Source organism: Cyrtonyx montezumae, unplaced genomic scaffold, assembly GCF_038088225.1.
Source record: "Cyrtonyx montezumae isolate F1298 unplaced genomic scaffold, pur_monq_1.0 scaffold_8, whole genome shotgun sequence".
In the NCBI taxonomy this organism is placed as follows: Eukaryota; Metazoa; Chordata; class Aves; order Galliformes; family Odontophoridae; genus Cyrtonyx; species Cyrtonyx montezumae.
The window spans coordinates 95910985-95931373 of record NW_027072089.1 but is presented as its reverse complement, the minus strand read 5'-3'; the positions used below and the strand labels follow the sequence as shown (position 1 = coordinate 95931373).

The 20389-nt window shown below is 43.9% G+C and overlaps 1 protein-coding gene across 1 annotated transcript in view; it reads right to left on the bottom strand.

Moving 5' to 3' along the window:
- The window catches only part of ITGA9 (integrin subunit alpha 9), a 212313-nt gene extending 192282 nt beyond the window's left edge, over nucleotides 1-20031 (bottom strand). The window contains exons 1-4 of the mRNA XM_065752710.1: nucleotides 19865-20031; nucleotides 12076-12203; nucleotides 11155-11261; nucleotides 5854-5977 (exon numbers count right to left, since the gene is read on the bottom strand). Of these exons, the coding sequence (XP_065608782.1) occupies nucleotides 5854-5977; nucleotides 11155-11261; nucleotides 12076-12203; nucleotides 19865-20031 (526 nt within the window). The remainder of the gene's footprint in view (nucleotides 1-5853; nucleotides 5978-11154; nucleotides 11262-12075; nucleotides 12204-19864) is intronic.
- Nucleotides 20032-20389: the final 358 nt, after the last annotated feature.

The following is a 20389-nucleotide window of genomic DNA, read 5'->3' as shown; positions in this document are numbered from 1 at the left end:
ACTCTTATCATGTCAAAAAATTATTTAACACATTAGCACTGTTTCATTATAGTATAATTTTTCCTACTCTAAAAAAGAGATCAAATTCAGATCTAGGAGTAAACTGAAAAACAATGCCCATACATCACAAAACACAATACAGCTGATTTTATCAGCAACATACATGTTAGAAAAAAGGAATGGAAACACACACATTATTGTTTTCATTGTCAGGCAATGAAAAACCAGTTTGCATTCAAATGAACTGAATGATGACAGGCTGCAATAGTGCATAAAGAATGGGAAAGATCTGATGGTTTAAATGGTTGTCCATGGAAGCTCACACTTCACAGACATCATAGTTTTCTCCAAGGTTTTCATGGTTATCTGTGATGCTCTAAGTCACTTAGGGTGCCAGTACTATCAGCTCAAACTAATGGTCATAGATTTCACTTAAATAACTAGTTACACTATGGATGTAACAGCAGACCATTGGGAATGCAGAATTTCAAGTAAATGCTGAATTTGGATATAATCACTGCATCTGTGAACTGAAAATAATACATGAAAATATTTGAATTGAATAAATACTTGATAATACTTCTCACAAAAAAAAAAATTACAGAGGAATAAATACAGCAACAATGCAAAGCAGTGATCATAATTCCTCCTTATGGGTATCAAGCCTCCATCCTATCACTACATGATCTCAGTGTGCCACATATACTGATGTACCTGTTCTCCTAGCACCCTTGAGAGAGGAAAAGCTTTAATCATAGAATCACCAAGGTTGGAAAAAAACTCCAAGATCAACCTCCACCTAACACCAATATTTACCACTAAATCATGTCCCTCAGTACAACATCTAAATGTTTCTTGAACACCCCCAGGGTCAGTGACTTAACTATCTCACTGGGCAGCCCATTCAAGCACCAGACCACTCTTCTAGAGAAAAAATTTTTTTTGTAATATTCAATCTGAACCTCCCCTGGCAAAGCTTGAGGCCATTCCCCCAGTCCTATTGGTAGTTACGTGGGAAAAGAGGCTGACTCTCACCCCACCACAATCTCCCTTCAAATAGTTAAGGAAAGCTATATGGTCTCTCCTGAGCCTCATCTTCTTCAGACTAAACTATTCCAGTTCCTTCAGCCACACCTCACAAGACTTGTGTTACAGACCCCCCTCTAGTTTAGTTACCCTTCTCTGGACACACTCCAGAGCCATGATGTTTTCTTTGTAGCGAGGGGCTCAAAACTGAATATAGTACTCAATGTGTGGCCCCATCAGAACTGTGTTTGGGAAGGATTGGGGAATGATCACCTCCCTGCTCCTGCTGGCAACACTATTTCTTATATAAACCAGGACACCATTTGCCTACTTGGCCACCTGGGCACACTGCTGGCTCATGTTTAGCTGAGAGTTGACCAACACTCCCAGGTCCACTTCTTCCACACAGACATCCAGCCTTTTTGACCCAAACCTGTAGGATTGCCTGGGGTTGTTGTGACCAAAGAGCAGGATCTGGCACTTGCTCTTAATGAACCTAATGGCAATTTGCAAGGGGAATCTGAAGCACAATGCCCCAAACATATCAGATATTGAGGCTATTTGAGCATTTGAAACTCCACTGAAACAAAGTAGAGACTGAAAATTATGTTTCAAGAGGATGTCAACACTAGCAGTCCTTCCCAGAGAGACAACAGCCCAATGTGTCTGGACACCGTGTTCTTGGAGCCTGGCATAATAATTCCAGCAGAAAACCCACTCCTCTCTTCAGCCTACCTCAACTGTACATGGCTCTCCCCACAAGCACGTCTCCTTCTTGCTCACGCAATCAGGGTCACAGCCCAGAGCAGCTCCTCATGTCCTGGATGGTCATAGCCCAGCCCCTCAGACTTCTGTGCTCTCCTACAGTCAGCCTGCCTCTCTCAATTAGCAGATGAGCCCAAAGAGCATAAAAAACAAGATTGCTTCTACCTCCCCTTTACCTCAGTGGTGTCACAGTTGTGATACTTGTCACTCATATCATCACTCATTCATTAAAGCCAGCAGCCAGCAGGAAACTGTGCAGATACTGCATCAGCACACAGCTTTTGGACACCTGAATAGCAACATTTGCATGAGGTTTAAACAGTGCACGCAGTGAATTCGGTAATTTCCACATAGCTGCAAGCAATAACTGCTGCCATGAACAAATCCTTTGTTTTTACATTACTTTACTGTTCTCACATCTGCCCACAGACCACTGTAACCCCCTGATTATGCAGACCACAAGCCACTACACTAACTGCTGTGGCAATGGCTGATGGTGAAACAGTACAATGAGGCTGAGCCTGAGAGATGTAGCTGCCTTTGTGATTTTGAATAATGGCTTAAACAAGGGAAAGGAAAAACAAAAAAACAAAATAAAAAGAGGGTAGTGTTTTATAGCCAGAATGATTTTAGTTTATGAAAAAAAGTAAGCTTGACTAAGAAGTAATTGGACAAAACAATACACAAAAAGGATGAGCTATGATGTGTGACGACTATGAAGACAAATGCCTCTTCTCTGAGCAAATCCAAGCCTGTAAGCAAACTTCAATACCGTAACACAACAAGAGCTTCACTGTGCAATAAAATCTTTTATCTACCATCTTCATAGATAGAATTAGAATGGACAATTGAAATACGCTGCCTATTGCCCTGAGAGCCTCTTTTTTTTCCCGCATCTTCCTGTGTTTCACTACTCTGGGAAGAAAAAGTAGTAATTTTTTTATTTATTTTTTTACGTAACATTGTGGTATTGGGTTTGCACCACACCACAGGGATATTTCAATGCCTCCCAGAAAACCAATTGTGGTCTGAACCCTGTGAGCAAACCTACTCATCCCTTTGGAGGGAAGGCACGTAAAGATGTGCTGTACTCCTTATTTACAAACCACAGGCCCACCAGCTTGCCCTGCCTCCCTCACCAGCTCCTACCACAGGACTAGGAAACCATTGCATAGATTCATAGATTCATAAATACATTAGGTTGGAAAGGACCTACAAGATCATCTAGTCCAACCACCATCCAGCTCTTCCCATACAGCTGAGCTACCTCTCACTCTGGAAGCAGCCACCCTTCTTCACTGTAAACTGAATGCATCAGGACAATGAAGAGGCAGCTATGGAAAAAACTAAACAAGTGAAAGCACTGCCTGGAAGACCACGGCTCCATACACCAGCTATACCTCAAAGGACATTCAACTCATATAAACCAGGATTAGCTCCTACTCAGAAAGACTGCATTTAACTATTAGGCTTGCTGCTGTTCTCATTAGCAATCAACAGCTTCCAGACTTCTGTCAGCCATTTCAGAGAAACTGGACAAGAATAAGATGGATTGAGACCACCACGTTGTTGAACCCTTACCATCCAGTCAGTAAATTTCCATTTCCTCTTGTCTTCAGTTATACAGCGTGTTTTACATGGAGAGAAAACATACTGCATACATTAAGGATGCCTGTCCAGCAGTCAGATTCCTCTCCCCTTTTGGCACAAGACTTTTACACAAGCTAATAATCCCTCTTGAGGTGCACGCACACAAATGTATGGCAACTGATGTGCACTCAGCTGGCCTGAACACTTCGCCAGTTGGCAAGAGCCAGTTCTAGCCTTGGATCAGACAGCCACGTTAGCTTCTCATGAGGTTTATCACCCCAGATGCACTAATTACAGGCTTCAGCTTTAGAGGCCCTTTGGAAGCATCATGCACTGCATTTATTGTTCCTATGAAACCCCTTGCTTCTCCCCTTCAGACTGCTCCTCTTAATCCATAGAGTCAGTGGAGGTGACTTTCTTCTCCTTCCAGAAAGCAAGGGATTGCCACAGAATGAGTGGATCACAGCTGATCTCAAACGATGAACCCATCTGCATGCTGTAACATGGCTATCACTCAAACCGGGGATCAGGCTTGTTTTGTTGAAACCTAAAAGTTCCAGGAACAAACAAGCGCAGCCATCCCTTGTAACCTTTCAATTTCATGTCTGACAATGGCAGATGGGGGGATGAGGGATAAATCAGTCCCAAAACTCCAATTTTCATTCTAGCATGAAGTGAAGCTAAGCCAACATTGTACTGCACCAGCCCTGCCAATTTTCCACTGGCTGCTTTGCATACACTAGGCCCACACACTTCTATTTTCTAGCAATTCCTGGCAAATATCCTGTCAGATTAGCAGCCTCTTTACTCTCAAGACATGACGCACAGAAAAACACAAGCAGTTTGTCTCCTCCAGAAACAACCTCCCTGCAACAGCTTCAGACAAGCAGTTTTTAAAGCAAACATCAGAGTGATGACAAAGGCTTGGAGGAAACCCTGGCAGTGTCTCCACACATGCGTGCTGATCACCACAGCTCCTACCAGACTATTCGCACCACATTACCTCAGTGTGAAGCACAAGTTCAGTTTTACTGACAGGAACGAAGAAGAAAGAACAAATACAATGGGACAGCACTCACAACAGGAAGGCTTACACGGTTCACTTGTACTCTGTCACAAGCCAGCTGGAGTGGTTGGTTCACGAGACTCAAAACCTCTCATATTTCAAATAGTGAATAATTTCAGGTCTGGTAAACTTGTTGTACACAATTATGTGCTGCTTCCAAGCAGACATATGCATTGAAGACAAAAATCTCATCAGTTAACAATGAAAACAAATAAATAAAATCAGAGGTTTTGCCCATAGCAAACCATGCTGAACCTTGGCCTCCAAATCCTGCATTTTTACAAGCTCCTAAAGGCAAGAGGGGAAGGATAATGCCCAGGACAGGAAGGAGAAATCCAAGATAGTGTTTTCCCCACTGCCTCTTTGGAAGCTGAGAAACCTTAGGAGATCACTTATCTTTGTAACAGCATACCTACACCTCTGGTTTAGTTAATTGCCTTTGGCTGAGGTGATGCTGCCTTCTGAAGTTTTAAGGAAAGGAAACATGATACCAAAATTGCAAATGCACCAGAAAACTGGAAAATTATGACATCGACACTTGGGATTTACAGTGAAAACAGGGACAGAGGCCAATTGTTCAGGGTGCTGGAGCCTTCTTTTGCCATGCCCACCTAAATCCTGATCTTAGGAACATCCAAATGCTTTACAGAATCTAAAGTGTAGCAGCAGTTATAGAGAACTGCCACAGAAGTTCCCTGAAATGAATCAGGCAATAAGTAAGCTCTTCCCCCCCCCTCTTGTCCTCTGACAAACCAAAATACAACACTGAAAATATTTCCATAAGCAAAGCAATTCCTAATTAGTATTCCCAATTTAACCTGTGCTACAGCTTAGCATGAGAGACCTGTTATCTACTGATAATTCATATACAGGAAAGAGAACCATAGCCTCCAAATACAGTTCAGAAATGTAAAGCTCCTCTAGTAAACTGTAATCATGCACAGCAAGTCTCAGGATTTGTTCAAACATTGTGTTGTTCTCCTAGCTTCATGCAAAACCCAACCTCCCTCCCAATCTGTTCAAGACTGCATGTTAGAGGGAGAAAATAGAGTAAAGTAGTAGTAAGGTAGTAGTAAGGTAGTAGTAAGGTAGTAGTAAGGTAGTAGTAAGGTAGTAGTAAGGTAGTAGTAAGGTAGTAGTAAGGTAGTAGTAAGGTAGTAGTAAGGTAGTAGTAAGGTAGTAGTAAGGTAGTAGTAAAGTAGTAGTAAAGTAGTAGTAAAGTAGTAGTAAAGTAGTAGTAAAGTAGTAGTAAAGTAGTAGTAAAGTAGTAGTAAAGTAGTAGTAAAGTAGTAGTAAAGTAAAATCAGCAGCAAGGGCTAATGTACTGGAAACAAAGGGATAACAACAGCTACAAAACTAGAGACCAGAGATGGAGGCAACCTCCTTTCCCACCCCTCCACCCTTACCTTCATAGCAGGGCACGAGCTTCCTCCCACTGGGCTGAAGGTTGGGGGGAATGATGTTGCAGAAGCCATGGGGCAGAATGTACTCTGTCTCGTAGTAGATGTTTTTCCAGCGGTGTGCGCAGGCCTAAACAGATCACACCACGTGTTACTAACTGAGAGCTGCAGGACAGCACTCTGAGCAACCTAAAGCATGCAGAGTAAGATCAACAAAGGCTAAACCAGCTTCACTAGGACTCAGGATAAATGCCATGTAGAGAGACATACTGGTTCACACCTTCCCAGATGCTGGCTTGCTCCAAAAAATAACACTGCATTGCTTCCAGACAAGCCACAAGTTGTCTTATGCAGAAGGATTAATCAGAATAAGAAGAAATGAGACGTGAAACGGCAAGGATTTGCAACTTGCACACAAGGGGAGCCATATTCCCAGCTGGTTTAAATTGGGAACATCAGTGTAGATGCATCAATTTGTATCACTTAAATCTTGGTCTCATCATCACAGAAGAAAGTTCTCTGCTACAAATCACCCCTTTAACACACTTTCAACTTTTCCTGGAAACTTTGTACCAGTCCTGCTATCCCAGAGAGGCCTGTGACAACCACATTCACAAGCCCTACATTTTACCCTATCATCCCAAGATGGGACACCTTCTTCCCTTCTTGTCCTCATGCTACACCACCTTCCTGCCTCAACACCTCAGAGCTGTTCACATCACCAATAGAAATATGTCAACATTAGCAAAAATTAGAGCCACAAAAACAATTTAAGGAATGGAACATCTCCCCGACAAGGACAAGCTGAGAGCTAGAGCTGTTTGGCTTGGAGAAGAATAATCGCCAGGGAGACCTGATAGCAGCCTTTCAACATCTAAAGGGGAGCTACAGAAAAGAAGGGGATGAACTCTTTATTAGGGACTGTTGTGATAGGACAAGGAGGAAACGGTTTCAGAATAAAAGAGGAGAGATTTAGACTGCATAAAAAGAAGAAGTTTTTTACAATAAGGGTGGTAAGGCACTGTAACAGGTTGCCCGGACACATGGTGGATGCCTTGTCCTTGGAGATATTCAAGGTCAGGCTGGATGGGGCTCTGAGCATTTCAATCTAGCTGTAGGTGTTCCTGTGCAGGAGAGCTGGATTAGAAGACCTTTAGGGGCCCCTTCCAGCTGAAACAATTTTATGATTCCACGACAAATTAAAAAATAATAATAATCCATATATTGCCACCCATCACGCAAAGGATGCTTACAGTGCACTTGGCTTGACAATCAAATGCATGTCAGCAGCTCAGCACAGAACAGCTTCAGGGACACAGCTTATGACTAATCCCCATGCACCACTCAAAATTCAACAGCAGTAATGCTCATTCTTTGAATAACAAGGAAATAGTTTTTCTTATGTCAGTACCATGAGTACAAATATGCACAGGCATGTTCCTTCTGAATTCAGTACTATAAAGACACATACCGTTAAAGTTGACATGTAGTTAAGTCAACCTCAACTCTGGATACTAACTCAAATGGAAAAAGATAAAAATGTAGTTTTTTTTAATTATAAAAAGATTAATAAAGCATGATGGTGTTGTAAATTTCCTGACATTTTATCTTTTGAAAACTGACAGATACGCATAAATTTACCTACTAATCTCTCCCAGTGGAGCATAAATGACAGAGAGACAGGGTGAGCAGCAGCATTTCATCACAAGCAGCAGGCTTTGCTCAGGAGCAAGCAGGAGTGAAGTGCAGAGGCCGAGACATTGTAATATAAGAAGAAAAAAAATAATAATAAAGGAGCCTCTACATCAAAAGCACACACAAAAATCAATGTGAGACTGTGGATGTATTTTAGTAACTCTGAATGCTATTCCCTAATCTGTGTTTTATTTATTTATTTTTAGTTTGTTTCAGGGGAGAGTTGTTTGATTTTTGTTTGTGGGCTTTTTTCTCCTCCCCTCCCCCACCTCCATTTTTGGTGTTATTTTCTATGTTTTTGTTTTCAATAATGAAATATTCTATATTCAGTGCATAATCAAGCATAACGCAATTAACTACTGGTAAACCAGAGTCTGCTGATGGCTCTCCCAACTCTCCCCCAGACCACAGTTGCAGAATTTGGTATTTTTCCAATGGAGTGAAATTCAGTATCTCCCCTCCCAGCCCATATTCACTTCTCTGCAGTCAGAAACCAGCACATTTGTCTCCCTGCTATAGCAAAACTTGTCTGCAGTTGCTTTTGGTTCTCCTGTCTTTACAAAAGCATTTGTTTGGATTATAATGCATGATCCCTGCACTTCTCAACGTTGTGGAAGTAAGGTGATGCACTGTCAAAGGAGGCTAAACTAAGATCTTCCTTCTCTGGTGGTACATGTCTGAAAAGGTTTTGAGAACAAAGATGGAGACATTCAAATTTGATGCGGAACACAGGAGAAAGGATGCAAACCCCTGAAACAAAATAAAATCTTCCTGGATCAAGCATGTGGAGGTCTCTAGAGCTAACAGATGTTGCATCACTGTGCTATAACAGATAGATCACTTCAGAACAGCAAATGTGTTTTGCTTTCTTGGGGAAAGAATGCCAGCCATAGGTTTTGCACCACAGAAAAAGGAAAATAAAACCAAGACTTCACTTCAGGAGCTGAATTCTAAAGTTAAGAGTCCAGACAAGGGACATTTTAAATGCATCACTGCCAAACCACTTCTAGTTTGCTCTTCACTATGAAGGCTTTGGCACAGTGATGGGTTCCCCTCCCTCACCCTTTCCTGCTGCAAGCTTATCACTACATGTACCAGTAAGTCAGCTGCTTAAAGTGAAAAATGGCAACACATGATAAAAAGCAGAGCAACAACAGATGTGACAGGTATTTCCAGAGGGCAAGATTAAAGCATGTTGGCTTATCTCCAAATCATAATGCACTGTCCCCAGCTCCTCTCCCAACAAAAGCAAAAGAAGCAATTTTGCTGTTTCAGTTTGGGAAGAGTCAGCAATCTCAGCTGTATTATTGTAGCCATCAGATTATGCCAAATATTGCCTGAGTATAATCCAGGATAGGAAGCCACCAAACTGTAAACTTAAAGTTTATTTTTTAGATGATCTTGTTAATTTTTTAAGCCTTCATTATCAGTTTGAAACCTTGTTTCAGTAATATCCTGGCACATCACGGGCTCAGACACAATCCACATTATCTAACACTAGCCAAGCCTCTTGCACACTCCTAACATTTCTCTTTCCACTGAAGTTGGTATTTCCATCTGAAGAAAGGGAATCTGAATTGGGGAAAACCAATAAGATAAATCACCTACAATTAAATTGTGGAACTAAATGCTCTAACATAGGACATCAAGAGCATAAAGAGTTCACACGGGTTTAAAAAGTGACTGCTCTTATTTATGAAAACGATAAAAGAATCCAGGGCTACTGAACAACAAAATATTGCACTTGCAAGATCTTTGCAGAAAGTATTTTCACAGAATCACAGAATCACCGAGGTCGGAAAAGAACTCCAAGATCATCCAGTCCTTCCACCAACCACCAATATTTCCCCACTAAACCTTGTCCCTTAGTGCAACTTCTCAATGTCTCTTGAACACCTCCTCCAGGGATGGTGACTCAGCCACCACCTCCCTGAGCAGCCCGTTTCAGCACCTGACCACTCTTTTGGAGAAATTTTTCCAAATATCCAACTCGATTCTCCCCTGACACAACTTGAAGCCATTCCCCCTAGTCCTATTGCTAGTTACGTGGAAGAAGAGACCAAACCACAGTTCACCACAACCTCCTTTCAGGTAGTTGTAGATAACGATAAGGTCTCTTTTCAAAACACAGCCTTCCTACTGCTGGGAAGACACTGAGGCTAAGCAGCCTGATAGCTCCTCAACTTTCCACTTTAAAAAGTCGTTGTGAGTGAGCAGCCAGCCCTTGCTCTGGCAGTTGCCTGACTTTTTCATATAGTTCCCTCTCCTCTGCTGCTTTTACTTATTTTCTGAAAATTACAGAATAATTTCTCTGGATCAGGCCAGTGACTACAAGATCACAAGAACGATGCACCTTGGAACCACACAATGGTTTGAGTTGGAAAGGTGCTTTAAAGATCATCCCACTCCATGTCCCGCTGCTGCAGGCAGAGACATCTTTCATTCGGTTGCTCAAAGCCACATCCAACCTGACCTTGAACGCTTCCAACACAGCATCATAGCGGGAGGCTGCTTTGTCTGGATCAGAGCTCATTACTTCTCAGTCATCAAGCAGACTTCTTCTAAGCACACTTATTGGGTTATCCCTCAAAAACATAAATTGCTTACACACTCTTCTAGTTGGAATGGCTTCATTTTGTGCTCTGCTGTACATTCATAACATATTTTATTTATCCGATTCTGCTTTCCTCCTTCTCTTCTACAGTTGAACATAGTTCAAATACTCAACAAAGTTAATAAACCAGCCAGCCTCAAAAACACTGGCAAGCTGTACACCAACAGAGACCATCAGATAAAATACCACTGCACCATCACAGAAAGGTAGAAAATCCCTCCTGCTCCCCCATAGGAGGTCCATGTGCAGAAATTTCTCTTATTTAGTTAACATTCCTTCACAAATTCCTAGGGTAGATGGAGTTCAACAGCAGATGCAAACACAGGCAAATGTTGACCATAATATACCCATATATTTTATAAAGGTACTTGTCCAGCTCTTGTTATGATTTTTTTTCCAGTAAAGGAAATGTTTTGCAGAAATAAATTCCACATCCTAAGGACCACATCTGCTCTCCCTGACCCTTTCTATTTGCATGGTAACCATATCAAAGACAACAAGGCCACCCACACACAACTAATTCATCTTCACTCTCAACGCTTCCGCCTCATTAATGGAAAATACATATACATAAAGACAAAATATTTCCCCAAAGTCTCATCTTACATTTTTCATGGTGAGTTCTGATATGTAATACATATGCTTGTGGAAAATGAATGCATATATAAACACAGACAACCTACGAAAAGAGCAAAACAGCAGATACCTCACAGACAAAGTTCTATTTATTCTGTTTGAAGATTTAATCCCCCAGATTTGGGAGGAAGCCCTTAGGTGACACAAGTCAGGTGTAATCACTTTGAAGTCATTCATCTTCAAATAAAACTTTCTGGCTGGAGCTCATTTTCCTTCAGTTTGAGGGAAAGGACTACAGAATTTGTTGCCCATAAAGCTGGACTCCATCAGTCACTACTGAATATATTAATTCTGATGTGTTTAGCATTAGAGTCAGGCAGCAGCAATGACTTTAATGAGATCAAAGAGAAGAGTGGACCTACCAGCACACTTCCACCAGCCTTAGGCTGCCTAGCCAGGCTCACACCCATCCATTCATCATCTCTGTCTTCTTTACAAGTCTTTCCACAGAGCATGCCCCGGGAATTGCCTACAGGAGGAAAAGAACAGCAGCAAGGCAGGAAGACGTTAAGTTTCTAGAAAGAAATCTCTTGGAAAAGTGACTGCCATCAAACATCTGCCTGTCAGTGCTTTTCTTTTCCCTTTCATCCCTATTGCCACTTTTCATAAGCACTAATCAAGGTGGTGCTCCTGATGTTACTAGGTACCATTCATAGTGCCTAGAGGATAGACTCTATTCCAAACAGCATCTAATGCAGTATGCCCATACCTTTACTTGAATAAGCCATGCAACTGAAGTTAGTGGAATAGATGTAGAATTGCTTCCAAAATGCAATCAAAGCAAAATTATCCTGAAAAATGAGATCTGGGGCATTTTTATTTTCTTTATAAATGAGGTCCATATTTTTAGTTCCAACAGGCAGTATTTGTTAAAGCATTAAAGATGCTTTACATTGTGGATGGACAAGTCAAATGTAGCCAAAGTACAGTTGTAATCTAAGCTTCTACTTAACTCAAACATGAAGAGATTAATAAAACAATACTAACATAGTTTTAATGGAAAATTGAGAATTCAATAATGTTAATCATGTGAAAAAGAAAATTGAAATGTTTAATGCCTTCAATTTTCTACATCAGAGTTAAGCAGAAAGTTTAATATCAGAGCCTTGTTTTGGGAACAGGTTAATTCTGATAGTATGTCTGAGAAGAGTCAATCCTGACTATGTACAATAGTGTAAGTAGGACTCTCTCAGAGAAAGCTGGGACCCCTTTAAGGCTGGCAGGACTGCTAGCCACATGGGGCACTTTGTGGTCCCTCCCCTCAAAGTATCACTGCTACCCACCTCGACCCATATCCAGCTCTGTGCATCTTCTGTCAGGATTGGTGTGAACTCGACATTTAAACACTGCTCCTGGGGACTGGATAGAGGTGCTGTATCTAGAGTCTGCCTTGGGAGCTCCAACCAAGACCCTGGAAACCAAACATAAAGAAACAAGTTATTAATTTCAAGAGAAAATAATAATAATCAAAAAAATAACAAACATCAAGGTTCACATGGCCAGGGATTCCTCAGCTAAAGCATTTTTTTTCCAGAAACCTTGTAAAATGATAACATTGGTTCGCAAACTGAAAACAATACCAACAGTACAAACATGTTTTCCCCTAATGAAGCCATGAATACTTTAATAAATTAAACATCCATTAGGAGTATAACACTTGTAAAGCAGTTCCTTTGCTTACCCCAGATAGCATTTAGGAAAGTATAAAGACAGACAACAGCAGCCACATCTATTTTTCCTCAGTTCTAACTACACCCCTATTGGCATAAAAAACAAAGAAACAAACAAAGAAAAAAAACAAAAACAACACGAGACCTAAAATACACAGCCCTGAGAGGAAGAAGCACGAACCTGAATGTTTCTAGCCAGCTAAAGTTTAATAAGATTGCTTAGAAAGTTGAGGCACTCCATTAGCAGAAGATTTTATGTAATTACAGCTTTAACAACAAAAAACAAACAAACAAAAAACACAGGAGCAAATTTCTTCCATATTGCCTTGCCTTGCTATCGGCCATCACTTACTCTTTAAGTCAGACTCCAGTGCCTGTGTGTGTAGGCCCAGCCTATTACCTGGAAGGCAGCAGCAGGCCACAGAGGCCAAGGGAACTTCTGCTGCAAAGCCAATCTCTGTACACAGCCCACACACACAGCACAGATGAGCAGCTCAGTATCAGTCACAAAAAAGAAGCCTTCCTTCTTTTAAATGACTTCTCTGTCATCCTTCTTGGTAGGCTCCAGTTTGAATTTCCAAACCCAACCACCACCCATCAACACTTCCTCACAGAGACCTGAGGCACGCCTGTGTCCCAGGCACCATAGGCCACCCAAAATAGCTGCCATCAGGAGCGTCTTCTATAACATGGACCTCCAGATATGACAAAACCATCCCATGGCACATAGGAATAGAAAATGAAGAGAAATCCCTACATTAAGTGACTGTTTCCTACAAAAGCCTCACAAGCTAAGTGGTATTGTACAGAGAAGTTCAGTGGGGCTGTCCTAAATATCACAGGTCATGTTTTCACAAGGGAGAAGAATTAATGGCTGAAATGCTTAAGTTGCTGAAGCCTACAAGGTCTGAGCACATTGTGGAGTTAGAGCAAAGGATCCTGAAATAACAGCCTGACGTGGAAATCCCACCACGCAGACAGCAGGCAGAAAATGAAATGCCATTCACTTCATTTACACAGGCAACGAACACGTGTCATTCACTTACTGACATTCGTGAGGTCTAACCAAAGCAAATAAGGGTCGGGATATTACTAGCTTAAAGAGTTACAGGTTCAAATTCCAAATGGCAAGAAACTGTTTCTATGACCTGTTACAAAAATAAGATAACACAAGTTGTGCTGAACTCCAGTTTAAACAAAGCTTTCTTCCAACCCCCCCAAAAAAGTAAATTTCTCAGGTTGGAGAGCCCCAGATGGGGCTTAAGAAGTCTAAATCACTGAGACTCTTCAGCCCTGTTAAAAGAAAGCTAAAAGGGAAAAATTAGTGATTACATATTAGAGTAGGATACTATCACAGACCACATTAATCAAACTGTCCTGAGTCAACACACCTTTCAAAAAATAGGTTTCTTCCTTCATATGGACTGAGCACAAGGAAGCAGCCACTAATGCATGCTGGAAGCAAACCTATTTTGGATTGTTCTGAATACCCGGACATTCAAAATTGGTAGTTCACCTACATCACCTCTAATGTAATCTCAGGATCTTGCTTCATTCATTCACTCTTACACTTCCTCCACGGAGGCTGAAGCCTCAGCAGATTTCCTGCTCTGACTGATGTGACCCACACTTGCTCAGGCCCTGGGAAGTTGGCTTTGGGGAGGTGGCACGGAGGTCTCTGCCTGCTGGGCCACGTGCTTTTAGGCTGCTCAGGTCGGCATTCACCATGTACCACTCACTTCAGTTTTATTATTTATTCCTTATTGCACTCTACCACTTCCTGAAGGGGGGTTGTGGTGAGGAGGGGGTGGGCCTCTTCTCCCTGATAAATAATGAGAGGACGAGAGGGAATGGCCACAAGTTGCGCCGGGGAAGATTTAGATTAGACCTGAGGAAACATTTTTTTTCTGAAAGAGTGGTCAGGCACTGGAATGGCCTGCCTAGGGAGGTGGTTGAGGCACCATCCCTAGCGCTGTTCAAGAAGCGTTTAGATGAGGTGCTAAGGGATTTGATTTAGTAGTTGGGTAGGGATGGTGATAGGAGGATGGTTGGACTAGATGATCTTGTAGGTCCTTTCCAACCTTATGAACCTATGAACCTATTAAAAGAATAGAGGCTGGAGTATTAGAGTATTACTCTTGCCAATAGAAGATCTCCTTACATCTTTAGTTTCTGCACACAAGTGTTCAACCTGTTGGAAGAAGATCACAGAATCACAGAACTGTAGGGTCTGGAAGGGACCTCTAGAGACCACGGAGTTCTACCCCCCTGCCAAAGCAGCTCCCTAGCCCAGGTTGCACAAGTAGGCATCCAAGCAGGTCTTGAACATCTCCAGAGAGGGAGACTGCACCACCTCTCTGTGCAGCTGTGCCAGTGCTCCATCACTGCACTGTGAAGAAGTTCCCATGCTCATAGGGGCAGAACTTCTTATGGTTCAGTTTGAGGCCACTTCCCCTCGTCCTATTGCCAGACACTGCAGAGAAGAGTTCAGCCTCGTACCTATTTGTCAAAAGACTCCTCAGCAGAGATGGACAGAAGACTCTTTTGCATCCTAATGTTACAGAGCTCATTGAGCAAAACAAATATCCATTTTGTGTCTTCCCTACACACTAAAACACCTTGGAAATAATTTGAGATTTCTATGAAACATCACTGCAAACAGAAAAGGTGTGTTTCTTTGGTACCATACACAAACAGAAACACATTTTAAAACAAAGCCTTAGAGTCTCATACACTCTTGTGATTCAGTACTGTGTCTTCTTGCCTGACCTAAAAACAAACAAAAAAAAACCCCACAGAAGTACCACTGTGAGGTTTGCTATTGTTATTAATATAGCCTAGATTAAAACAGTCTAATGTTGTAGTAGAGCTCATCGGGGCTGCTCTAGGAGTCCTGTCAGAAAGCAAACATGAGCAGTCTTATAACCTTTGCCAAAGGCTCATGATGAGATTGGTACTCTTTGCAGAGGTTACCCACAGCCATAACACTCTGCAGGAAGCCCCCCGGGGGCTAGCAGATAGTGAGCAGCTGCAAGGAGACAACTTGAACAGGTAATCCAACCAAGGGAAAGGGATCATTTTCCCATGAAGACAACCAAGGGCATTAGAAGTGGGGCTCAGGGCACGTTAAGGTCACTTTTGCTTGATGTACATAGAAATCTCTAACAGTTGGCCATATCTCACTGGCCCTGTGAACCAACTACTGGGATCTAAGCCGACATGAGAAACAGTAAACAGAGAGGCCATTTAACCTTCTCTCGAATCCACATTCACATGGTCAAGGACAAACACCTTCATCCACACAGAGACATCTCTGAAGCTGTGCAGCCAGTGCAGGTGCTGCATCAGCCTACAGTATTAATAGATGACAAGGAGATCTCTGGCCACAAGGAAATGCACACATCCTTAAAATTACTTCCTGCAGAACAGTAACTGCTACTTTGCTGGTGACTGACCCTCAGGACATATAGATTTGGAAGCTAAGTGCCACATTTAGAGGGAAGAGCAGTAAAGGGAGCTGCCCAATGGCATGGAGGGATGCCAAACACACCGAGCATCAGCCCGCAGCATGCCAGCAGCAATTAGGCAATCATGGCTCAAGGACTGTGGAGTGTGGGCATCTCACCTCACAGCAATGTTAAGTGGCAGGGGAAAAAAATCTTTAAATATCCCCGCATACCACAGCAGATTTCAAAGGCAGCACCAGGAGAGGGTGCACCACCAGCACATTCCACTCGCGTTTATCCCCATCAGAAGGGTTCCTGCCAGTCATGAATCCCTCAAAATAAAAATCCCAGGGGTTCACCTAAGATGTGCAGAACTAGAAGTGGGAGGAATGTTCTGAGTGGAAGATTGGGAGCAACAACAGCAAGCCCAGACTCTCCACCTTCCCCAAACACCCCAGCTCTACCTACAGCATCATCAATGCAACACAGCATTATTAACACAGCATCCACCCTTCATCAGGTTGATCTGTTCCCATGTCTTATGTGGGTTGCCCGCACACGCACTGTGCCCTAGCAACACATTTCCATCAGCCTGAGATGCAAAACCAGCCCCAAGTTTCAGCAGTGGCAGCACAGTGGGACTGAAGGGGTGCAGCAGCAGCTAGGCTCATTCCTCCCCGTCATTCTCACAGCAGGATGCTGAGCAGCTGAAACGACTACATTACTTTTTAGTGCTGGATCGTGCTGCCAGAAAAGATGAAGTTGTTAACCTGGACTTGCAGAGGGATTTGGGGGAGTGCCAGTAAGATGGGGAAAGGAGAGAGATAAAGTAACACTATGTTAATAAAAGAATGACGAGAGACATCATATCACTGACATTTTTTACTGGTGCAAAACTGATGCTGTTTGTTCTTGAATCGTCTCTTCACAAAAGCAGAGGAAGTCACATTCTTGGTCACTCTGCTGGGTCTTTACTCCAAGCTTGAAAATTATTTCCAGAGAACAGAAGCACTTCAGCTTGTCTGTGCTCCAAACGTAAGCAACCACCTGGATCCTTGCTTTGCTGGAAAGGGGAACAGGGAGCTGGGTAAATCTTTCTACATCACAGTCACAGAACCTGGCTAAGGAAGGAAAACGGGGCATTGTCAGAAAAACAATGACCTCAGCACATCTGCAACGATAGGCTACTCTTGAGAAAGAAACTGCAAAAATAACTCCTAGAAGGAAGGATTACTGGAATTAACTATTTCAGACAGGTCAGAGGCACAGACCTGCATCGCAAGTGTAGAGGAGGATGAATACTCATATTCCATTATAACCTCTGTGTCCACATCGGACACAACAATGAATTTAGTTCATATAAATCTCCAGGAATGACACAACTCTGAGTTCATTTGCTTAAGATCTACAGATTATAGCAAACAATGCAGATAAGTGCCTTTGTGGTGTGGGAAAATGAGTGGCTGAAACACTGAAGTTGAAAAGCTGGCAATTACAGATAACACTTCATTATGAGGCAGTGATTTTCTATACATAGAAAATCATGGACAGGCTGCTGAGAGCAACACACTTGAGCTAAGATGCTCTGATGATCAGAAGTACATTAGGGGAATATTGGGTCCTTAGGCAATAAAGATTAAGAAACCCTGAGCTATCACGATAACACTCTCTAATGCTTTGGAGCTTGTTAACACATTAAATAAATTTACAAAGGCAGGAGATAGCATTGATCATATTTTTACAGGCTCACATACTGCACAGCTGATCCTGCAAGCCATTTTGACCGAAGTATCACAACTCAAAGTTAACCTAGGTTAACTTCTGTGAGAAGTCTTTAGGCCAAGGAAACACGAGAAAACAAAACCGTGACGCTTCTTCACGTAAAGAAAAGCCATAAAGCTAAGAACAAAACTGACAGACACAAACAGAATAATACTATGGCTGTTAACAGCAGCTGCGTGCTGCAGTGGGATGAACAGCAAACATATTTATTACACACAAGGGCTGCTCCAAAAGTAATGCCTCCGTTTTTATTGTGTTGGCCCACAATGTCAGAGGCAGATGGTGGTGGTATGGCAGTAGGAGTTGAACCTTCCTACCTACATTCCACTACATGTTGTTATCATGTGACAGACAGCAGCAGAGGAGCAGTCTGACCAAACAGACTCAGATGTGGAAGCACACCTGAAGCAAAGGTGTGCCACAGAATTTCTGCGTGCAGAAAAAATGGCACTCATCAACACATGTTGAACATTTACAGAGACCAAACAGTGGATGCGAGCACAGTGAGGTGGTGGGTGTTGTGTTTCAGCAATGGTATTAGTGCATCACTTCCACTGGTGCAGATTTCTATGAATGCAGCTCTTGCTCATCACAGGCAAAAATGCATTGCTCATGGTGATGGCTGTGTTGAAAAACAGCGTTTCATAGCTGAGAATTTGCTTTATCAAATTGTGTTACTGTGGTCTTTGTATCTGCCGTGGAGTCCAAGGAAATAAATGGGAGTCATCAGTCCAGGAGCAACATACCTACTCGATATACCAGCCCACATCCTGTCCCCAGCATATTACATTTTGAAAGAATAAACCATCACGCATTAATCCTACAAGCCAACTAAGAAAATGTCTCCACAGCTTTACGCACAAAAGCTACGCACTCAAAAACCTGACAAATTGCCATCCATTCTGCTAACCATTTCCCTCTGTGCTCATGCAATACAACTGAGATTGTATCTCCTCCTTGAATAAGGTGCAACTTGTAATCACTTTACAATGGAAATCAGGGGCTTTCATGCTCTGAAGTGGTATCTGTAGTATGGCTTTGTCCAGTATGAATATTGGCTTCGAAATAGTGCTTTACAACACTGCAAGCCTTCATGCCCGGGTCAGTTGAAGGAGACAAAGCTCATGGCACTGACAAGGGTTCAGTCTTTCAATGGTCTGAATGTTCAGAAAGTACTGACAGATCCCTTAAGAGCCCCAGCAGGAACACATTAACCACTTAAAACTGACACTGCCCCTCCAGCACAGGGTGACAGCTTCAAAAAACCAAAAGAAGGCTGCACAGACCTTCACCTTCAGACTCCACCTATGTATTACGACTAGTGTGCGTTTGTAAAAAACGAAAATATTTTGGATGGTATGTTCCTGAGCTGTTATCACCTCTGCTGGGGACGGGACCCTGAAGGAGCCCCTATTCAACAAGCTCCCCTATTCCACAGCGACAGAAGGGCTCTCCCATCAGCACCGCCAGCCCGACCCTCGCGGCTCCACGTGCCGCCCCAAAGGGTCACAGCGGGGGCTGCCACCCGAGGACAGCCCGTTGCCCACGAGCACCGCATCCCTTTCACGTCCCCACATCGCAGCCGTGAGAATCCCAGCGCGGTGCTCCTGCCCCATCCGAGCAGCGCTGCCAGACGGGGCGCGCTGAGAAGCACCCCCAGCCACGACCGCGCCGTGAAAGCCGCCATGCAAAAAGGCAGAGCGCACAACTTGTCGTCAATGGTAGGATGGTGGGGGGGGGGGTTTGAAAGAAGTCCATTTTTAAAGAACCGGACGTGGCATGAATACACTTATGTCTATCACAGTGCCCCTCAGTTCCCCCTCCGCAGCTGAGCCGTCGGTGCGGGAGATAAAGAGAAGCTCTGTGGACGTTTCGCTGGCAGCGGCACACGAGAAGGACGGCAGACACCAGCTAGGTCCCATTAAGAGAAGCCAGTTTTAATTCTAACAAAGAGCCTCTCACCAACCAGGGAGAGGCTCAGACCCCACTCCCAGTCTCCTTCCAGCTGCCGGGACGAGCGGGAAGCACTCCAGCTGCACGATCCTTCGAGATGCGGGCAAACTTTCCGTCCCCGATGGTTGCTAAAACAAGAAACCCCACCAGTACGGAGAAGCCCGCTCCTCGAGCCGCTCCCGTTTCCCCCACCGCCTCCCCGGCCCCCGCCCGCTACTCACCACCGCGTGCTGTCGTGGTAGTGCTGCAGCACCGAGTACCCGAAGAAGGACCCGTTGGGACCCTGAAAGACCACGGGACGTCCCACGTCCACGTTGTAGCAGCGCGCCAGGGCCACCCACAGCAGCGCGCTCAGCACCCGAGCCCAACTCCTCCGCCCCGCCTGCATCCTGCGAGCAGCCGCTCCAACACCGACTCCTCCGCGGCTCCGCTCGGCGCCGCGCTTTTGTGCCCGCCCCGCTCCTCGGCGCTGCCCGCCCGGCCCGGCTGCGCCCCGCGCCGCGACCCGCGGGGACTGCGCGCCCCGCTCCGCCCCGCCGCGCCGCGCCGCCGCTGCCGCGCCCCCTGGTGGCCGCGGGACAGCGTCCGTGCCCCGCTATCCCGTCACGGAAACCAGCTCTAAGATCGCCCAGTGAAACCCGCCACCGCTGCTGGCCGCTAATTGTGTCCCCCAGTGCCGCATCTCTTGAACGCCATCACCGCTCTGAGGGGAAAAGTTTTGCGATGTTCGATCTGACTCCTCACGC